This window comes from Cercospora beticola, chromosome 9, assembly GCF_033473495.1.
Source record: "Cercospora beticola chromosome 9, complete sequence".
NCBI classification, from domain to species: Eukaryota; Fungi; Ascomycota; class Dothideomycetes; order Mycosphaerellales; family Mycosphaerellaceae; genus Cercospora; species Cercospora beticola.
In genome coordinates this window covers 1,452,640-1,470,588 of record NC_088943.1, presented here as the reverse complement: position 1 = coordinate 1,470,588, position 17,949 = coordinate 1,452,640, and the positions used below count along the sequence as shown (strand labels likewise).

Sequence of the window (17,949 nt, the reverse complement as noted above, 5' to 3'; positions counted from 1 at the left end):
GTCCCCGCGCGGGCCGGTCGATCTTATCCACACCTCCGCCCTGCACAAAGCCGCCGCGCGACGACAACAACATTTGTATACAAGTCGGTCTCCACGGGTGTCGCCAGGCATCGGAGAGACTGGCAATGATTGGAATTGACAGGTGCGCCGCGCTGCAGTGATGGATCTGAGAGAAGCTCGGAAGCGATCCTTCAGCTCCAGCGGCTTGCCAGCCGACGGCAGTTTGCGCCAGTCCAAGAAGAAAAGGAAGCGAGACGACAAGGCGGAACTTCAGCAGACGGAGACTCCGGGAATTGCAGATGCCGCCTCTGTGCTCATCGCGCCATCCAAAGACCGTTCGGGCAAGAGAAAGCGACGTCGCGAGAAGCAAAAACTCCAACTCGAGACCGGCGACAGCGAAGCAGGAGGCCTATCTGCTGCCCAGCCCAAGACCGAAAGGACCAATGTCGAATTCCAGCCGGACACCTCGAAGAAGCCGAACAAAGATCGAGCAGTCGCGGGTACGACTGGTCAAGTCTCTGGAAAGCAGCACAAGGATGCAAAAAGTGCTGCTGCTCACTCTGCATTGCCTTCATCGACTGTGACCACTGGAGATACAGCGAAGCCGAACCAGGCATCAAATGGACGAGAGCCCCAACCTCGGAAGAAGCATAAGAAGAAGAAGAAGCCTAAAGACAAAGCCGTCGCTTCTTCTAGTCATGACTCCACCAAGGCCGCGTCTGCGAAGAACCCGGACGAAACTTTCATTATGGATTGGGAAGCTATCGAGCGAAGCGCTGCCATGAAGCTCACCACCGAAGATGTTCTATGGGGCAATCTTACCCGGGAGCAGCGAGTACAGATGGAGGAGCACTATATCGGACCCGCGATCACGCCCACAATTCCAACCCATGACCAAGAGGTCGATTCCAGCAAGGCGGACGATTCTGCGGGGATTGAAGTCGATTCTTCAATCGACACAAGCAGCGATGAGGAAAGCGTCGGGAGCCCACCTGCTCGACAGCCACATATCCCAGGTTCTGTGGTAGCGAGGGAGATTCCGAGTGCCTCAAATGCTAGGACACAAGTCGCTCAAACCGCCACTGCCTCAAGTAACGAGAACAAGCCGCTTGTCTCCAAGCTACATCAACCCAATAGTCGCGGCCTGTTCAAGGCCTTCGGCGAGAGGAGGTTTTCTGGTGTGCCGGCCACTACCAACACTAAGGACACTCTTGCCAACACGCAAGCGAAATTTAAGCGGCTAAGCGCTGCCATCAAGCAGCGCAGGCAAGAGGCTAGTAGTGACAGTGATGACGACAGCAGCAGTGAAAGTGATTCGGGGGATTCCGGACTGGTCAGCAAGCCAACTATGCGCGGCTCAATTCACGAGAGCTTCACAAGTCATATGCCGACGTTGGACAAAGACGAAGGGAAAGATGCGACTCCAGCTTCAGGAGACCTGGAAGCGGATTCAGACGACGATCATGCCGAGACACAGGTCAATAGTATACCGAGTGCAGCAGAAGTCCTCAACAGCGATGGCAAGATGAGCGACGAGAGTGTCGAGCTTGCGAATAACGACAATTTAACCTTGGCTCCAGATCGTGGTCAAACTGTATCACCTAATTCAGATGAGGATATGGAAGCAGAAATCACCGCTCCGCCATATGCTGCAGCTGAAGATTTAGCCGCTGCAGCCAGTCCGCCAAACGAAAATTTTGGCAGCGAGGATGCGGAAGACTACGCTGCGGGTCAGGATGATGATCTCGAGCACGAAGAGCTTCCAGAGGATGAATTGCAAGATCAAGATGCAGATGAGGCTGCAGCTGAAGAGGAGGAGCATGCGACTTCTGCTTTCGATAATGGGCGGTCAGTCGAGGAGGTAGGACACATGACGGACGGGGACGACAGCAGTCATGCATCTGAGGACGACGACCCTGAAGAGGATGTCGCTCTGCCAAGCCGTCATGTCGGACATGCATCCAGTGCAGGCGACTCGACCACTTCAGATGTCGACGTCATTGACGCTGATATGAGCGAGGCGCCTGCCCAAGACGATTCAAAGCAGATAGATGATGCTCTCGACTCAGATGATGTTGCGGACGCCATGAGCGACCTTCACGAAACTAATGCAGAAGCCCAGGACGGTCTTGACACGACGATGGTTAGTACAAGTTCAGCACAGTCCTATCAGGCGGCACAAAATATCACAGATTTGCCTGCAGAGGCTTCGGGTGACAATTCAAGCGATAATGCCAGCGACAGAAGTCGCGAAGTTCCGGAGGAAATCCACCAGGCTACGAACATTGATATATTGGAGGAGCCGGCCACAGTCGTACAGTCCGCGATAGAGCCACCTCGAACGCAGCTGACGGCCTCGCAACGGCAAGAAGCTGCAGGTATTCCACAACCACGACCCAACACTTCATCAACAGCTAACGGCAACGTCAAGACCACAGCAGCGAGCAACGATCGTGGTGGGACATCATCTGGCCATTCCCCAGGTCCACAAGCGCAATCCAACAATGATCCGACGCTCCTATCTTTCAAAGACTTTGTGCCGGCCACCATTGACTCGCAGAATAACGCGGCGGCAGAATCACAGGAGCTGGACAACAGTGTACTGGAAGATGTCTTTGATGGCACTCGGCCTTTACCTGAAGGTGAGGATTCCAAGATCCCATCACCTCCAGCTGGCACTGAGGACGAGCTTTTGACAAACAACGACAGCATACCACATAATTCGAGCCAATTGAGCTCAGCTTCGGTCGATGCGGGACATCGTAACACAACGATAATTTCTGATTTGGCGCCACAAGCTGCGCCACCCCCTGAACTGACACTTTCGGATTCGGACACTGAAAGTAGCGAAGACGGAGATGATCCTGGCAGGAGTGGCTTCGGAGTGGCGATCGCCACCAGAAATAATGCGAATGGAGGCAACGAAGAACAAACAAATGCGGCGGATGGGCCAAGAGAAGATCAAAGATCTGATGATACGACGAGCAGCCGAAGTCCTTCTCCATCAACGCCAATCGCCAACGTACCCAGCAACATCCCCGCTGCTGTGCTCGCAGCCATAAATGTAGCCACTGGAAAGTCGCCTATCTCGTCAGTGAAAAGGCGCAAGATGACTGGTAACAAGAGCACTCATTTCTCGACCCCAACCAGGCCGAGACTGCCCGAGCAGAGTCAAACACCATCCGGGAAGCTCCCAGTCTCATCTCGCCAGCACCGTTCAGACCCAGAGTCGACAGAGCAGCAGGAGAGTGCCCATCTGTCATCGTCAGTCAAGCACGAACCAGCAGATGCGCCGCCGTCTGTACGCAAAAGAAGATCGCCTGCGAAGAAGACAGGGACCATTAGCGAGCACTTCATTGAGGACCGTGTAGATCTGTATAATACGACTGCTGGGAAGAGGCGCAAAGTCCCTGCTGGACAATCTGGCAATCCCTTCCCACCCATTGGCCAATCATTTTTTGGCATCATACAGGAGAAGACATGGCAAGAACCCTTCTGGATGATCGTGGCAACTGTTCTTCTAAACAAGACCACTGGCAGGCAGGCAGCCCCAACATTCTGGAAGATCAAGAGGAGATGGCCAGAGGCTGCGGATCTTGCCAACGCCGACTACGACGAGCTCTTCGAGATGATCAAGCACCTTGGTCTACAGCATCAACGAACGAAGAGATTACAAGCTCTCGCTGCTGCTTGGCATGCCGACCCACCTCAAACTGGTAAGAGGCATAGAACGCTTCACTATCCTGGCAAGGGGGACGGCAAGCAATTCAAGAAAGACGAGACGATAGAGGAAGATGCAGACGACTGCGCCGGAGCCCTCGAGATTGCTCATATTCCTGGATGTGGACCGTACAGCTGGGACAGCTGGCGAATCTTTTGCCGAGATGTGCTGCGTGGAGTGGCCGAGGACTATCGAGGTACCAATTCCAAGCAAGATGGCTTCGAACCAGAATGGAAGCGCGTTGTGCCGGGAGACAAGGAACTCCGAGCTTGCCTGCGATGGATGTGGCTGAAGGAGGGCATTGTGTGGGATCCTCTGACTGGTAACAAGAGAGACGCAACAGCTGAAGAAATGGAGAAGGCGGAACGAGGAGAAGTGGAACTTGAAGACGAAGTCGAGGCTAAGTTTGCTGCGCAAGCTGCTGGGGCGGACATTTCCTCGCCTGAGAAGGTCACGAGAGGGGACTATGCTTTAGATCAAGAGTCAAGGAGGGAGCTACGGGCATTGGATATACCCATCGATGGTCCAGCCACAACACAGGAGGTCGACAAAGGCGCTGACTGGGCTCTCAAGAATTCGCAGGCGCAAACGACTGATGCGGAAGGCTCTCAGCGGGAGGCGAGCTCCACCAAGGAGCCTGTCACGAATGTTGGCAAATCGAACATTGTTCAGCGGAAGCGAAGGAAGACAAGCGACACTCGGGATGAGCAAGTTCAGTCTGAGGCAGCGCCAGTGACGACAAGGAGGACGAGGGCCAAGAAGGGCGATGTTCAACATGAGGAGACGACAGAGTCGCCAGCTGTAAAGAAGACGGCGCCTGTGAAGAAGAGCGAAGCGACCAACACAGTGACAACTAGACGGCAAAGTGCTCGACTGTTGGAGAATACTGGTTTGGTGTAAATGTTCGTTGGAAACGCACGAAGAAACGAATGAAGGCGAGGAGAACTGGTGTCATGTCATGAAGTCGCATTGTAACATAGCTTAGCGCAGCAGGTCTAGCGGATGCTGCATTTGTAAGTATTGTACAGTTCGGGGAATGCCGCGTTCCCAACGAAGCGTGTAGCTGCAGAGCGCGAGCGTGATTCCCACACGAAGTCAATGCGCGTCGACTCGTGTAAGGGCCCATTTCCAGCTGCCTGCTCATACCGTCTGCGTACCATAGCCTCTGATACGATCCGCAAAGTCCCAGCTCTGGTTCTCCAACTTCTCGCTCTCGTGCAACTCCACTCCCTTCTCGTCGATCACAGCGATGCTGTACTCGGGCATCGACCGCGCATCTCTGTAGAACAACACCTTCATGCAATCCTTGATCGCTTTGACCGCCTCTTCCCGTCCCAGCTTCTGGCTGGCCGCCTCATCAGGCACACTGCGCCTCAAAATCGGCTGAGCAAGATGAGCACCGAATCCCGTCGCCAGCGTAGGAGCGCTGAACGTCGTCCCGAGCAAATCAGCGGATGCGAGGAAAGGCTGGTTCTTCTCATCCAGACCTGCCACGAGCAGCGCATTCCACAGAGGGTTGAAGTCCGATCGACGCTTGTACATGACTTTCGCGAGATATGTGTGCAAGTTCTTCGCGCTCATGATGGCATCTCCTTCGTCTTCGTGGCTGCTGGAGCCGTAGTTCTCTTCGACGTCCAGCGATTTGAGCAGGCGGTCGATGTATTGCATGTCGGAGACATCGCCGCCGAAACCTACGACGGATTTGCGGTTGAAGGGCTTCAGGCGGTGGACGTCTGTGAAGCGGGCGAGGGAGCCGTATGAGGCGAGGTTGTCGGCGGCGATCACGACGCCGGATTTGAATTTGAGGGCGATGACGGAGGTTCCGGTTACGATGGGAGATTGGGTGTGCGTGATGGGTTGTTGGGTGCCGCCGTGGGATTGTGGGAGGTAGGAGGTGTTGTAGGCGCCGTAAATGTCATCGCGAGGCTAGTATTCCGATTAGTTTGAGAGGATGGATCAAGTGATGATGGAGTGCAGCGTACTCTGCCCCAGCCGTGCGGGAGGTGGTTCATGATCGCGGCGATGAGACTGTGATGGGCGGCGGATGTGGAATGGTATTGGCGAAGTTGGAATTGGCGGCGGCGGAGCTGTTGTCGTTGTTGCTAGTTTGGTTGTGTCGATGGATGCTGTCTCCAGCGAGCTGTCTGGAGCTGCGTGCTGTAGGCGGCGATGCAAGTCGCGTTCACGTCAAAGCTCCAAACGAGGCAGGTGCGCCGAGGAGCACTTGCATGTGCAAAACAACACTTCGACTTCGACCACAAAACAAGGGACTGAGCACAGTCCTCTACAACACAATGAACGCACTTGTCGCGTACGAGAGCAGCGATGAGGAAGAAAACATCCAGCCTGAGAAGCCGGCCGAGGTAGGCGACTGCTAGTCACTAGAGTGGAAAAGTACGGATGCCTACTAACAATGGAGACTGCTAGACAGTAAAAGTCACTCCACCACAACCGGCCACAGGACCTGTACCCCAGCCAGCTCCAGCATCAGTGCCGCAATCAGCACCGAAGTCTACGACAACCGCCCAGCCAACGCCAATTGCAGATGCACCTCTCCCAGGACCGGCTGCAGGTCCAGCACCGGCCGCACCTGTGCTTGAGCCTTTAGCGGATACTTCTTTCGATCCCTACGCATTCGAGCGACAGCGCTTGCGGGAACTCACGATGCCGACTCTACCAAACTTTGATATTCCCGACTCGCCTCCGCCTCCAACGAGAAATAGTGAAGAAGCAGCAGTGCTGGCGGCCACAACTAAGAAATTGGAACGCTTCCTCGAACTGAAGAAGCAGGGTGTTCACTTCAATGATCGACTACAGAGTACAACGAGTTTGCGGAACCCAAGCTTGCTACCCAAGCTGATGGACTTTGCTGGACTTACACGAGAGGACGGCTATGCCAGCAGTATGAGTGAGGAGGTAGCCGTTCCTGTGAAGTGGCCCGAGGAATGCTACATCGAAGCTCTGATGCAGCAAAATGAACGGAGAGAAAAGAAACGACTGCGGGACAGGGATCACGTCGATTTCGTTCCGGCCAAGAGCGGAGGGAGCAGTGCGAGCGGCACTCCTGCTGGCTCTGCTGGACCAAAGAGGAGCAAGTTCGATGCCAAATGATTGCAGCGATGCCCGATCATCAACTCGGCACGGTGAAGACTTGATATTTCGAGGACAACCCAGCTCTTACGGGAAACGTGGTCGAATGCAACCCATATCCGTTGATACGCTCACGCCTCGCCTGATCTGTGCAACGCTGCTTCATTGCCTTGCGGGGTACAGCACGCACCACTTCCAGTCAGAGCGACTGAAGCCGTGTTTCAGGAGACACGCTCAAGGGACGTTGACCCCAGTCGATGTGCGCCAGTCGCGGTAACGAGGCATACCTTGCCTGTCATTTGGCATTGACTTTGCTCTCGAGCCCTGACCCGTGTCAGCGCTGATATGGCTGTCCATGAGCCAGCAAGAAGTATGGCTGGGCAAATTCGGCTACCAGGATGGCGATTTGGAGCTGGTAGAGCTTGTAAGCTTGACGCGCTTTCGTGAGACTTTCGTGAGACTTCAGTATAGAACGGCGCGCGAGCCATATGAACTCGGACCACTCCTTTCCAATGCAGTAGCATGACACAACTCGAGCAACAGTTGAGTTGAGAAGCAAACACGCAAGCTCAGCAGCGGATAGCTCCAATCCACAGGAACACGGTACGACCGAGTCTCCATGCAGTCCTTCATCGACGATTTACCCCCTTCCGAGAATCGAGCAACGAGCTGACTGTCTCCCGGGCTACAGGTCGCCATGAGTGTTCCAGACGAGGTTATATACCATTCGCCAGTTTCTTCAAGCGACTTTGAAGAAGGCGGGCTCGAGGTTGTAGATGGTCTCGACGACTCTACCTTCGAGGCGCTGCCTGGACCAGACTATTCCTCCTCGATCGCATTTCCATCTCAACCACTACGAACTGAGAACACGGCAGGAGGCAGTGTACCATATCGGCTACAATCTGCAGGCGATGAGGTTGAACAGACTACAGCAGCATCGTGCTCATACCCAACACCTCCGACATCGAGGTCCTCTTCGCCTGTGAGACGAGAATGTCCGCCACTCGAGCCTAAACAAGATGCAAGTCGCTTTTGGCCAACGCCAAAAGGCGCCAATTTCCCCGGTGCTCTGGAGCTTGATCTTCTACCTGTGCAGCAGATGTTTCAGAACCTTTTCGTTGGCATCATGCAGCTCACACCTCAGCAATCACAGCTTGAAGTAATATCATCCTCACCCGAGTCACTGGCACCTGCCACGCCTGTACGCAACGAAAATGTCACTGAGAGAGGGACTTTCAACATGGAAACGCCACCGGACTACGCAAAAAGTGCGGCCTTGGACTTTGGCACGGAGATGCTCAATGATCTCGATGATCTACTCGCTGCTGGGCCGATTGTTGACCCTGCTTATGACAGTATTCTGCCCAAGACTCCATCGCCTGCAGGTTCGCCGTCGTTGCGGCAAGAACAGGCGACGACGAGGACGTCAGTCGGTGAGAGACAGGACTGCCTCGAACGCACACTGGATGACGAGCTCCTCGACATGGCAGAGAGGATTGAACTGCCGTTTTCTGACATGCCACCGCCTCCTCGCAGCGCATCAGTAGTGAAGACTAAAACCGCCACTGATGGTCTAAAGAAGAACGACCTACCGAATCGCCCTCGGCCACTTCTCCAGCCCGCCGAGATTCGTCAGGTGCATCCTGATGCGCCCACGAATACGGATCCAAACCAAGATCGTAGTGCCGAGAGAACGTCTGAGAGTGAAGTCGAGGTCATAGTTTTGGGGGAACCGTCGCCGTATGAGAAACCAACACCTTCACAGTTTGAGTCGGATCTCCAAACCGGCGCCGCCAAGGTCATCAAGCTACTTTCCGATCAGCCTGCTCCCTGTCAATGGGCATGCATCAGAAAGAAGACGGTTTTGCAGAGTGGCGCTACTGAACCGGATGCGAAACCACGAGCAGGAAGGAGGAAGAAGCAGAAACGTGCTCGCGATGCTCGAATGCCAGTTGATGGCACTGGGTTCGTTGAAGACGTCCCGAGCACCCAAGACCAGTTGATTCCTGAGAAGATAGAGAAGCAGTCTGGGACGGCAGCCGAAGCGGAATGCTCGAATTCTACGAAGCCCCGAGAACTTGAAGTGCAAGCAAATGCTACAGTATCTATTCCTACTACGATCATGTCTCCTGCCAAGATGCATGAGGACGTAAAAATGCCAGACGTTGGCAATGAAGTCGACATCGAACGGAATGTCATTTCTGCAACAGATGGCAACACGTGTGTGGCTGCCATTCAAGAGCTTCTCAAGACGGACGCACAGCTACCAGCGCTCACAGAGTTGCCCGTCATGGAAAAGCCTGCAAGTCATCCCATCAGCATTGCTGCAGTTTTGAGCGCTTCTCCACCCGTACCGGCCTTCCAGGACGATGGTCCAAAATGCTTGAAGGGCACACGCGAATGTGGTCTTGCCAAAGATCAGCCCACACCTCATGAGAAAGAGTTGCCAATCTCGAGATCCACGTCAGCTCTGGCTACAGCGCATACGTCCAAGTGCCCAGGAGATGTCGGCGATGTGGAGAATCCGCGCAAAGCCACAGACGCCGGGTGTCAGATGGAATCCGAACCATGGCCTTGCGCAGAGCCAGGCTGCAATCGACCGAGTGAGCGATGCTTGATCAACGAACGTAACTTGGGCTGTGAAAGCTTTGTGGCTCTGGATAGCGGCCGGACAATCATGCACAGCAGTACGTCAGTCTCTCCAGTGGGAAGCACATACTGCTGGCGGTGTCGACTCGAAAATAAAACGAGGAGGAAGCAAAGCACCTCCTGGGCCATGCGTGAAGCTGTTAGAAGACAAGAGGAAGCTTCGTGGCTGCTTGAGGAGCGCCGAAGGATTGAGCGGTGTCGTTCCAATGGGCTCACTAAGCGCGCGTTGAAGACTGCTGCGAAGAAGCGCAAAAGGGCAGAGATGCAGTCTGGCGCCAGAAACTCCGAGACTTTGCCCGAGCGGATGATGATGGAAGCGGCTCTCGAGCCTGCAGAGGCAACGACTTTCGCTCAGCAGACCTCTGGGATCGTTGCGGATGCGTTTTCGCGTAGCGCAGGCACAGCATTGTCGTTGGTGAAAGAAAATGTGCCAACATCTGATGTTTTAATGACAGAGCCTGGAGTGGAAGACGGGAAGATCACGGTACTGTGTGGAGCAGCAAGCAACGCAGACACCGCTGTACCTGCACGGCGTCCGATGCAGGATCCTTCGCCTCCCGCCCTACGCGAAGGTGAGAGTGCTTCAGACCCAACCGCTTCGCCTGAGCATCGAGGGGAGGCAGATACGGTATCCAAAGTGGCAGATTTGGAAGCTGCGCCGCCACTTCGAGATGAGGAGCAGGTTCACCAGCTTCCAACGCAGGATGCTGAAATCACATGTCCTGCCTCACCAAGGCCCAGGCCTTTGAAGCCAGATCTTCCGGCTTGCAAAAGCCCCTCGAGGGCCGTTGTTGTATCTCCGCCCTCTGGAGCGGGCCTACTCCTCACGATGCCAGTGACAGTGCAGGCCGTGGCTTCATGTGACCTTCATGTTGGGGTTTCAAGGACCGCCGGGGTCGAGGAGGGATCCAAGCACGATGCAGGATCGGAACGTCCACAGTCTCGAAGCTCTGCTCCAGGGTCATCTTCGCCGGTTCTGGGTGCTACGTTCACGGCCGTTCATGACTTACCGGGATCAAACAATTCGTCCCCGCGAACATCGCCATCGCGGTATGCCTCGCACACGCCATCACCGCTGCGCTCGGTCCAGAGCGTCGAAGACACACCGCCGACCTCGCCTCCTCCTCACATACACGCGTCTTCGAATTGCGGTCAAGAGCTCACCGCCCTGCCGCGCGAATCGAGTGCGATAGCTTCTGTTACTGCTGACGCGACCATCGGCATGCCACGACCAACGTCTGTGCGAGCGTCACCTGTTCCCTTGGGTCTCGAAGAAGAGGCAATCGATCCGCTTGCGTCCACAGTGCTCAAAGCACTCCAAAGTCATCGACAACTCGATGATGGGCAGACGCCAGTCCACCTCCACTTCTGCGTGTGCGGCAAGGGCCTGGCCAGATTTCCAGAAAAGCTGCCTTGCCACCAATGCATTAATGAAGAGTACTGGCGGTACCTGGACGAGCTCGATATCGAGAACAAAGAGAATATCCCTACGATCGACAATTTCATTGAGCCAGAGCACGAGACTGCACGCTCTGTCGACCTGTGTCGATTGTGCCGCAGCCTTGTGACGTTTGATGAGCAAGGGCTGTGTGTACCATGTGCGAATCCGATCCTTACTGGGTCGGAAGAGTCTTCGAGACCGCGGAAGAGGCGAAGGGTAAAGCAGGGCACACAACAGCGGCTACACGAATCCTCTGAGCTGTCTGTTGAGGCCGACGGCGCAGTGAGCGTTGAGCGTGACGTTTTGAACACCAAGCGAAGGCCTTTGAAAGGAATCTTGAAGCGTCGTTGACTCTCTAATATTCAAGCTGGAATCTATGTCAAGAACCTTCTTGTAATAGTGCTACTGCATTTGTATTGTTGGAAGAAGTCATGTTATTAAAAGAAGTCAGAATTGTCATCAGTTTGTGCAGTCTTGGTCTTTCCCCGCGCTGAGGTCTCTAATGCCACTACCCCTAGCCGCAGTTGCAGAACACACCAAGTGCAGCTCTTGAATTTCTACATATCTACTTTAGCGACGTCCACTTCCAAGCTTGGCACGACAATCGGCCTCTTCATACATCAAGTGCCACAGCCCTTGGCCCTGTCAATCGTTGGACCCCCCGGCAGTGAATTCTGATATCTAGAGCCAGTTCCAGTGAGGCAAGACATGCCATCAACCCGAGCAAGAACTCAATTTCCAGTATTAGGACGGCGGCAATGAAAGTGCTTCTTCGAGCCCTTAATCCCCCAGCACACTTCGATGCCCTTGGGCGAATATGCCAAGATTCTAAAGCCCCACATGTCTGTGAGGATGCACCGAAACCAGTCGTTACCAGACAGAGCCACGGCGTTGAGATCATTCTCGCACTTCCGGAAAGCCCTCAAGTTGTTCTTGATCGGTTGCCACTGTTCATTACCACCGAGCTGCCACCAAGATTCTCCGCAATGATAGCCAGTAAGATTGTCCGCTGTGGAACTAGTATTTAGTGCAAGGTCCGATTAGAATGCACAGGCGGTGGAACTCACTCCTAGGATGTTCTTCGAGCACTGCTTTCAACTCCGCAACGCATCGGACGAGTTCTGTGGAGTTCGCGTTGGTGGATCCTGCTGCCACGATTTGCTTCTTTGCCGATGCTAGGCCTGCTAGGCTAGCAAGAGTGAGGAGGTTCATCCACTTCATGTTAAAGGATGCTGATATTCAGCTGGAAGATGTCGTCCTTGGTTCGATGTTGGAAAGCCAGTTCCGAGGTAGTTCTTGCCAAAGCTTTGTAGGAGAGATTACTGGGGGCGGCAAGCATGAAGATATAAGATAACACTCCGACAAGTGATTGCCCGCCGGAGCCTGAACACGTCGAAACTTGGTGCCTTGTACCCGTATGCGGTGGGCAATACAATGGAAGTCGCAGAAATCGGTGTTGCTTCTTATTCGTCCCATAAATGTCACAACCAGCGGTAAGTCGAAACTTACTTTCACGCCGTAATCGTCTTAGGAAAGTGTGTCCCCTCATCTATACTCAAGCCGCGATACGCAAACGATCCCGCCCATGAAGCTCTACTCTCCACGACATCGTGTAATCGACGAACAACCGCGAGTATACGGGTTACCACTTAGAGCTGCTGGCCTGCAATTATTTCTGCTCGCGCCTCGGAGTGAACATGGGATGCTATTTCTCTGCAAAGTGGCGTAAGAGATGTATTCCGAGCGTGCTTTGAGGCTGTTTGAGGTTGTCTCTGGGCTGCTTCGAGGTTAGAAGGAGGTCGGAAGATGTGGGAGCAGTCTTGCCTGATTGGAGCACTCTGGGACAGTGCGGCGAATATGAGAACTATTGCTGTAGAGAAGTGCATCGTGTTACGTTCGGGGATGGTTCTGAGTGCTTGTGGATGCTTAGCAGATTGCTCTCCAGGTGGCGGATTATTTGAGGAGATCATATGTGATGGACTGCACGGCGTTTTCGACTGCGCACGTGGGCGCTCCGAACATCATTTCCCTCGACATAGTGCTCTGAATGGTCTTCAACGGGCGAGATCTACCTGTGCTACTCTTATCGCCGTTCGTTGATGATGGCAGAGCTAGTCAGCATCGGAAATTCCGTATGGCCCTTCTCTCAGAGCTTCGCTGCCATTCGTGTGACATCGCAGCGAGGATGTGTTCTTCCCTTGTGATTTGAACGTGGATTGGCCTCTGATTGCAAGCCTGGTGACGCAGAACTCTACCAGGTGAGTTTCCTGCCTATCTCGGTGGGAGCTTGGGCTTTGGCAGAGCGTAGGCAGGTGCAGGTGCGATCCAGGCGCTAGACATGCGCGGAGTCTATTCCGTTTCCATGCCTCTAGCCTTAAGGCATTTTCCCAATACTCCGTGGAATCTCGTGAACGCCGAGCTCTGGCAGACACCCAGATTCGAGGGCCGCTCGCTAGATTGCTTGATGAGTTCTCGCACTGATAGCTTTCTCCTTAGGGCCAGTCGTCTTGTGTAGTGTCCTGATGCACTCGATCCGGCCTGTGCCCTTGCTGCAATCACCTCTCCCCAAACCTCTCCACAGCAAACAAAAGTGAAGCTGGAACATCCAATAGAGTGACGTTCATTCTCAACATTAAGGTATTAACACATATCTGAGTCTTCTACCACGACCGAATCTGTCGCGCCGCGCAAAGAATTTTTCCCCATCTTTTGTCTACCAGAAGCTCTAAAACATTGGAAAATAAAATAAAAAGCAAAAGCGAGAGTGCCCCTCCGATTGCCTTGCACCCTCGCCACGAAAGATTGCCGACGTTGCTGCATCCAAGTTCCAAGCAAAGTCCTTATCCCAGCAAACCCGGTTTTGTATCCACGCAATGCAATTATGAACAACAAGATTCAAGGGAAAAAAATGTACCAGACGACCAGTCGCATGCGGGTATCGTGATCTTGTGGCAATGTCTAAAGATGGTCGCAGTCGTGTCCTCGTCCAAGTATTCAAGCGTGTCTCGACACAAGGTGTGGCTCCATAACGTGTCGATTCGCACTCATCATGCTTCTTCGAACACTTGTAATCCGTACGGTAAGCCTCCTACGGGCGGATGTCTAGTCCATGGTCTGGTAGAGCTCGCTCAAAGCCGGCTCGTTACTAGTGGTCTTCTCCTTTCTGAAACTCCATTTTGACTTTTTCTTCTCTTCGCGCTTCTTCTTCATGTCGGCCCAGCCTTCGTCCTCGTCTTCGTCAGCAGGTCGACTGGCAACTTTCGGTGCACCCTTCGGCTTGTCCACTACTCGTATAGTTGACTTTGGCGCTTGAAGCGTGTTCGAGCCGAAAGGTGTGCCCGGGAGATTCGTAGAACTCTGCTGTTTTGCGAAGGCTTGCAGCGTCATTGACGATGTCATGCTCTGCGATCGCGAAGCCTCGCCATTTTGGGTTACAGGTCTGTATCTGGAGGGCATGCCGATATTGCTGCGTTCGCTGGGCGCGATCGAGGGCGTGTATCCAGGGCCTGGTCCATTGTGTGACATGTTGAGGCCGTGGACTGATGGTGCATATCCATTGCCGGTCATTGGCATTGCGCTGCTGGGGCGTGGACCACTTGGGTTCGCTGCACTGCCCCAACCGCTGGGTGGGTTAGTCATGGTCATGCTACGGCCTTGGTTAGGCGGCCCAAAGCCTTGTTGGCTGGCCATGGACTGTGGCCTATTGGTGCCATCAAAATTCACTCCGAGGTAGTCGCCCGTTTGCTGAAGATGTGGTGGCTGTGCCGTTGGTGTCATTTGTCCCGTCATCTGCGCTTGTTGCATATTCAGCATGTTCTGCATAAGTTGCATCTGCATTGCCATGAACTGCTGCATCTGCTGCTGGCTCGCATCTTGTGGCATCTGAGGCATTTGTGGCATCATCCCGGGCATTCCTCCCATCATCATGGGGTTCATCTGCGGCATCGGGGGCATGCCGCTGGGGCTGTATGTAGCGGAGGGCATGATGTTGCCCATTGACATGGCGCGTGGCATGTTTGGCTGCATCATGTTTGACGGCAGCGGCATTGCCCCACCCATGATTGCAGCAGTATTTGGGCTGCCCCGGCGAGCAGCTCGTGCCTTCTCTTCTCCAGCAATGACGCCCACCAGACCGCCAGGATGTCCAGCTCCAGGGCCCATGAGCGGAGGCGCACTTGGCGGCATGCCAACAACGGATGCACCCGAGTGATTGAGGGCCAGAGATTCGCGAGTGCTCGGGTTTACCAAACCTGCACCAAAATATGGATCCTGAGGAAGTCGTCGAGCGAAGGGTGGCAGATTTCCTTGCCCAGCGCCTCCATTCAGCACCGAACCTGCAACCGATGTGCGTCTCTGTTGGAGATCGTTCTCGCCCAGTCTCGTTGGAGGGCGACCGCTACCCGGGAAGTTGTGCGCCTGTAGTATTCCAAGAGGCACGTCCTCGTCCTCGTCTTCGTCCTGGCGACCGCGAATTGACGCCTCGGGAGGCTGTCCGCCAATACCGCCAAAGTGTAAGATGCCTCCAGGCGTGCTCGAGCCACGGTCCATGGATGGCCGCACAGTTGACGCTCCGGAAGAAGGCAGGTCAGTCGGACCACCGCCTGTGACCTTTTTCATCTGCTGCCGGTAGACTGACATGTTCGCCTCTTGCTTGCGCCGCTGTGTGGCCAAATTCTTCGCGCGCTCAATCTCATCTTCTTCATCGTAGTCCTCATCGGACGAGTTCTCCTCGCTCTGCTCTGCACTGCTTCCTCCTTGTTGCACCATGGCCTGATACTGCGCCTTTGTCATGGTCTTTGCGGCGCCACTTTCGGTGCGTCGATGAACACCCGGGCGAATGGCTCGAGACGCTGGTCCCGCTGGTGACACGTCGAACATCGAATCTTCGTTCAAGGCCCCGAGCTTGCGAGCAGCTCGCGGTGTGGTCGTGTTCGAGTCTGGGGCATCTCCCGTCGAACTGTGGGGTGATGTAGGACCACCTCTGGATGAGGTCTGTCGTGGGGTTGAGATTGTGTTCACGTTAAGCCTGCTGTTCGAGCCGGAGGAGGCTACGCCGCGGCTTTGTGGTGCATCGCGTAGTTCAACTCTTCTCGTCCATCGATCTTCATCGTCGACCTGTGCCTGGCGATTGGTGTAGGCCGGCTCTTTGCCTTTCGCCTCGGCCGCCATGAAGCCCGCGGACAGGTCTTCCACGGATTCACTGGCAAGTCTGGGAGAGGTGTGTCGTTCGGGTAGGCGCGCGTAGCCGGCCTGGGAACCGCCAAGAAACGTTTGGGAAGTGCCGCCTGGAGCGGCTGGTCCGGACATGCCGTCTGGTAGGCTTGGAGAGCTTAAAGCGGACGTCGAAACCAGCCCGTCGTTGGAGTTGCCGTCATCCCACGAATACGGAGAGCTGCTGTCAGCTCGAGACAGCTTGAGAGGATTGGGTGACGGTGTGAGGGCGTCTCTTGAGAGTGTCCTAGGGGGAAACATGGGTCCCGACCCCTGTTTCGTATATGGATTATTTTCTGGTACCGAAGTCGACCCATTTACAGTGCGGTCAAAGCTGCCGACCGCAGGTGGCGGTGACCGCACTGGCTCCTTCTTCAGGCTCTCGAACATGTTGCCAAAGTCATCGCTGCCAAAGTCTGAACTGGATAGTGTGAGCTCCGAATGCGTCGGTACGGCGGTGCTGGCGTAGCTACTCGTGGTCATCGCTCGTTCCCTCTGCGGGCTGCGATCCCGCAACGAAGGGATGTGTACGCCATTGGCGTGTGGCGGAGGGAGTGGAGGAACGTCTTTGGAGGGCGATTTGCTATGCTTGTTCGTGCCAAAAGAGAAGGCTCGCGCTGCACGGGAGGAGAAGGTCGGCGGCGGTGGTGGAGGCTCAGTCGCGAGCGTGGACGCTGATTGGAACATGCCCGTCGTGGGAGTCTTTCGAGGGTGAGGGAAGAGCTCCTCGTCGTCGGCGCCTCGATGGTCTTGGTCCAAGGAGGAAGGCAGCGTCGAGGTCGAACTGTGCCTTGCCGAAGCGCTCGAGCTTTCGTAGTATCCACTACTGCCGGAGTTGGTAGTGCCGCCGCTGCCCCTAGTGCTGTTTAGTGTCCGCTCCGCGAGCTGAATACGGGCAGTGGGTGCTACCGACCTGTTTTGACCCAGCGTGGTCAAGTTGTCAACGCTCTTGCCTCGCAATGCAGTCAACGGAGAGTTGAAGGTCTTGCCGCTGCTGAGAGGCTTCTCCCGGCCATACGAAACAGACTTCTTCTCCGGCCGCTCAAGCACACGGAAAGACGAGCTCTGTGCAGAGGGCGGAGCTCCGTCTCGCTCTGGCTGGTCAAAGTCGAGAGCGTTTCCGGAAGACTTGCGCCGGCCGAATCCCTTGAGATTGAGTCCCTTTGGCATAGAGCCGGTATTATGGATGGTATGGTGATAATGCTGTGCAGTGCAATGCCGCGGCGTGTGGTCGCAACCGATGCCCGCTGCCTCGACCAGCTATTGGCCCATGAAAATGATGCGTCGCGCGGTATGTACAGCAGAGGAGGAGGGCGTCGCGGAAACGGTCGGCGGATCGGCAGGTGGACGAGCGAGTGGTGAGGGCGTCTCAACGAGTGGAGCTTTCAAAGGTCTGCCTGGCGCGGCGTCAGTCAGGCTCGTGGCCCCGGCGAGCGGCTGGCGGAGCGTAGATGCGCGGCGGAGGGCGGAGTGCGTGCGTGCGTGCGTGCGTGCAGACGGACAATGGGCGTGAAATTGGCTCCACCGCAGCACCACGTCCTCGTCTGCGAGCGTGCGGTAGCCTAAAGGGGGAACGTACAGAGGTCTAAGTTCTGGAGCAGGCCATGAGCCGTCAAACGAGTGCGATGGGAATGATTATGTCGAGCGACGTCGTGGTATACGAGTGGGTGTGAGTAGTAGTGGCGATGCGCTGCGATGCTGGCACCATCCCAAGATCCGTTCCTGCCTCGCACGCCCGGCCACCGTTTCTCACTAACGTGTTTGATAAGCAAGCCGGACAGATAGGCATTCCGGACAGGCCAAATCAGGCCAAAATCTGAGATTTTGAAAATGCAGA

The 17,949-nt window shown here is 55.1% G+C and overlaps 6 protein-coding genes across 6 annotated transcripts; 3 read left to right on the top strand and 3 right to left on the bottom strand.

The window, feature by feature from the left end:
* Positions 1-160: 160 nt before the first annotated feature.
* RHO25_012796 (uncharacterized protein) lies at positions 161-4,621 on the top strand (the record flags this gene model as incomplete). Its single annotated transcript, XM_065603591.1, has 1 exon — positions 161-4,621. One exon carries the CDS (start codon positions 161-163, stop codon positions 4,619-4,621), a length of 4,461 nt encoding a protein of 1,486 aa, XP_065459663.1.
* Positions 4,622-4,861: 240 nt separating this feature from the next.
* Positions 4,862-5,733, bottom strand: RHO25_012795 (uncharacterized protein; the record flags this gene model as incomplete). The annotated part of the gene is made up of 2 exons (XM_023604091.1): positions 4,862-5,647; positions 5,704-5,733. The coding sequence occupies 2 exons, from the start codon at positions 5,731-5,733 to the stop codon at positions 4,862-4,864; spliced, it is 816 nt and encodes a 271-aa protein (XP_023450134.1).
* A 282-nt stretch (positions 5,734-6,015) lies between these two features.
* On the top strand, positions 6,016-6,832 carry RHO25_012794 (uncharacterized protein; the record flags this gene model as incomplete). The annotated part of the gene is made up of 2 exons (XM_023604090.2): positions 6,016-6,084; positions 6,149-6,832. 2 exons carry the CDS (start codon positions 6,016-6,018, stop codon positions 6,830-6,832), a joined length of 753 nt encoding a protein of 250 aa, XP_023450137.1.
* A 676-nt stretch (positions 6,833-7,508) lies between these two features.
* Positions 7,509-11,252, top strand: RHO25_012793 (uncharacterized protein; the record flags this gene model as incomplete). Its single annotated transcript, XM_023604089.2, has 1 exon — positions 7,509-11,252. One exon carries the CDS (start codon positions 7,509-7,511, stop codon positions 11,250-11,252), a length of 3,744 nt encoding a protein of 1,247 aa, XP_023450136.1.
* A 380-nt stretch (positions 11,253-11,632) lies between these two features.
* RHO25_012792 (uncharacterized protein) lies at positions 11,633-12,122 on the bottom strand (the record flags this gene model as incomplete). Its single annotated transcript, XM_065603590.1, has 2 exons — positions 11,633-11,910; positions 11,969-12,122. 2 exons carry the CDS (start codon positions 12,120-12,122, stop codon positions 11,633-11,635), a joined length of 432 nt encoding a protein of 143 aa, XP_065459662.1.
* A 1,881-nt stretch (positions 12,123-14,003) lies between these two features.
* RHO25_012791 (uncharacterized protein) lies at positions 14,004-17,282 on the bottom strand (the record flags this gene model as incomplete). Its single annotated transcript, XM_065603589.1, has 1 exon — positions 14,004-17,282. The coding sequence occupies one exon, from the start codon at positions 17,280-17,282 to the stop codon at positions 14,004-14,006; it is 3,279 nt and encodes a 1,092-aa protein (XP_065459661.1).
* Between the last annotated feature and the right edge of the window lie 667 nt (positions 17,283-17,949).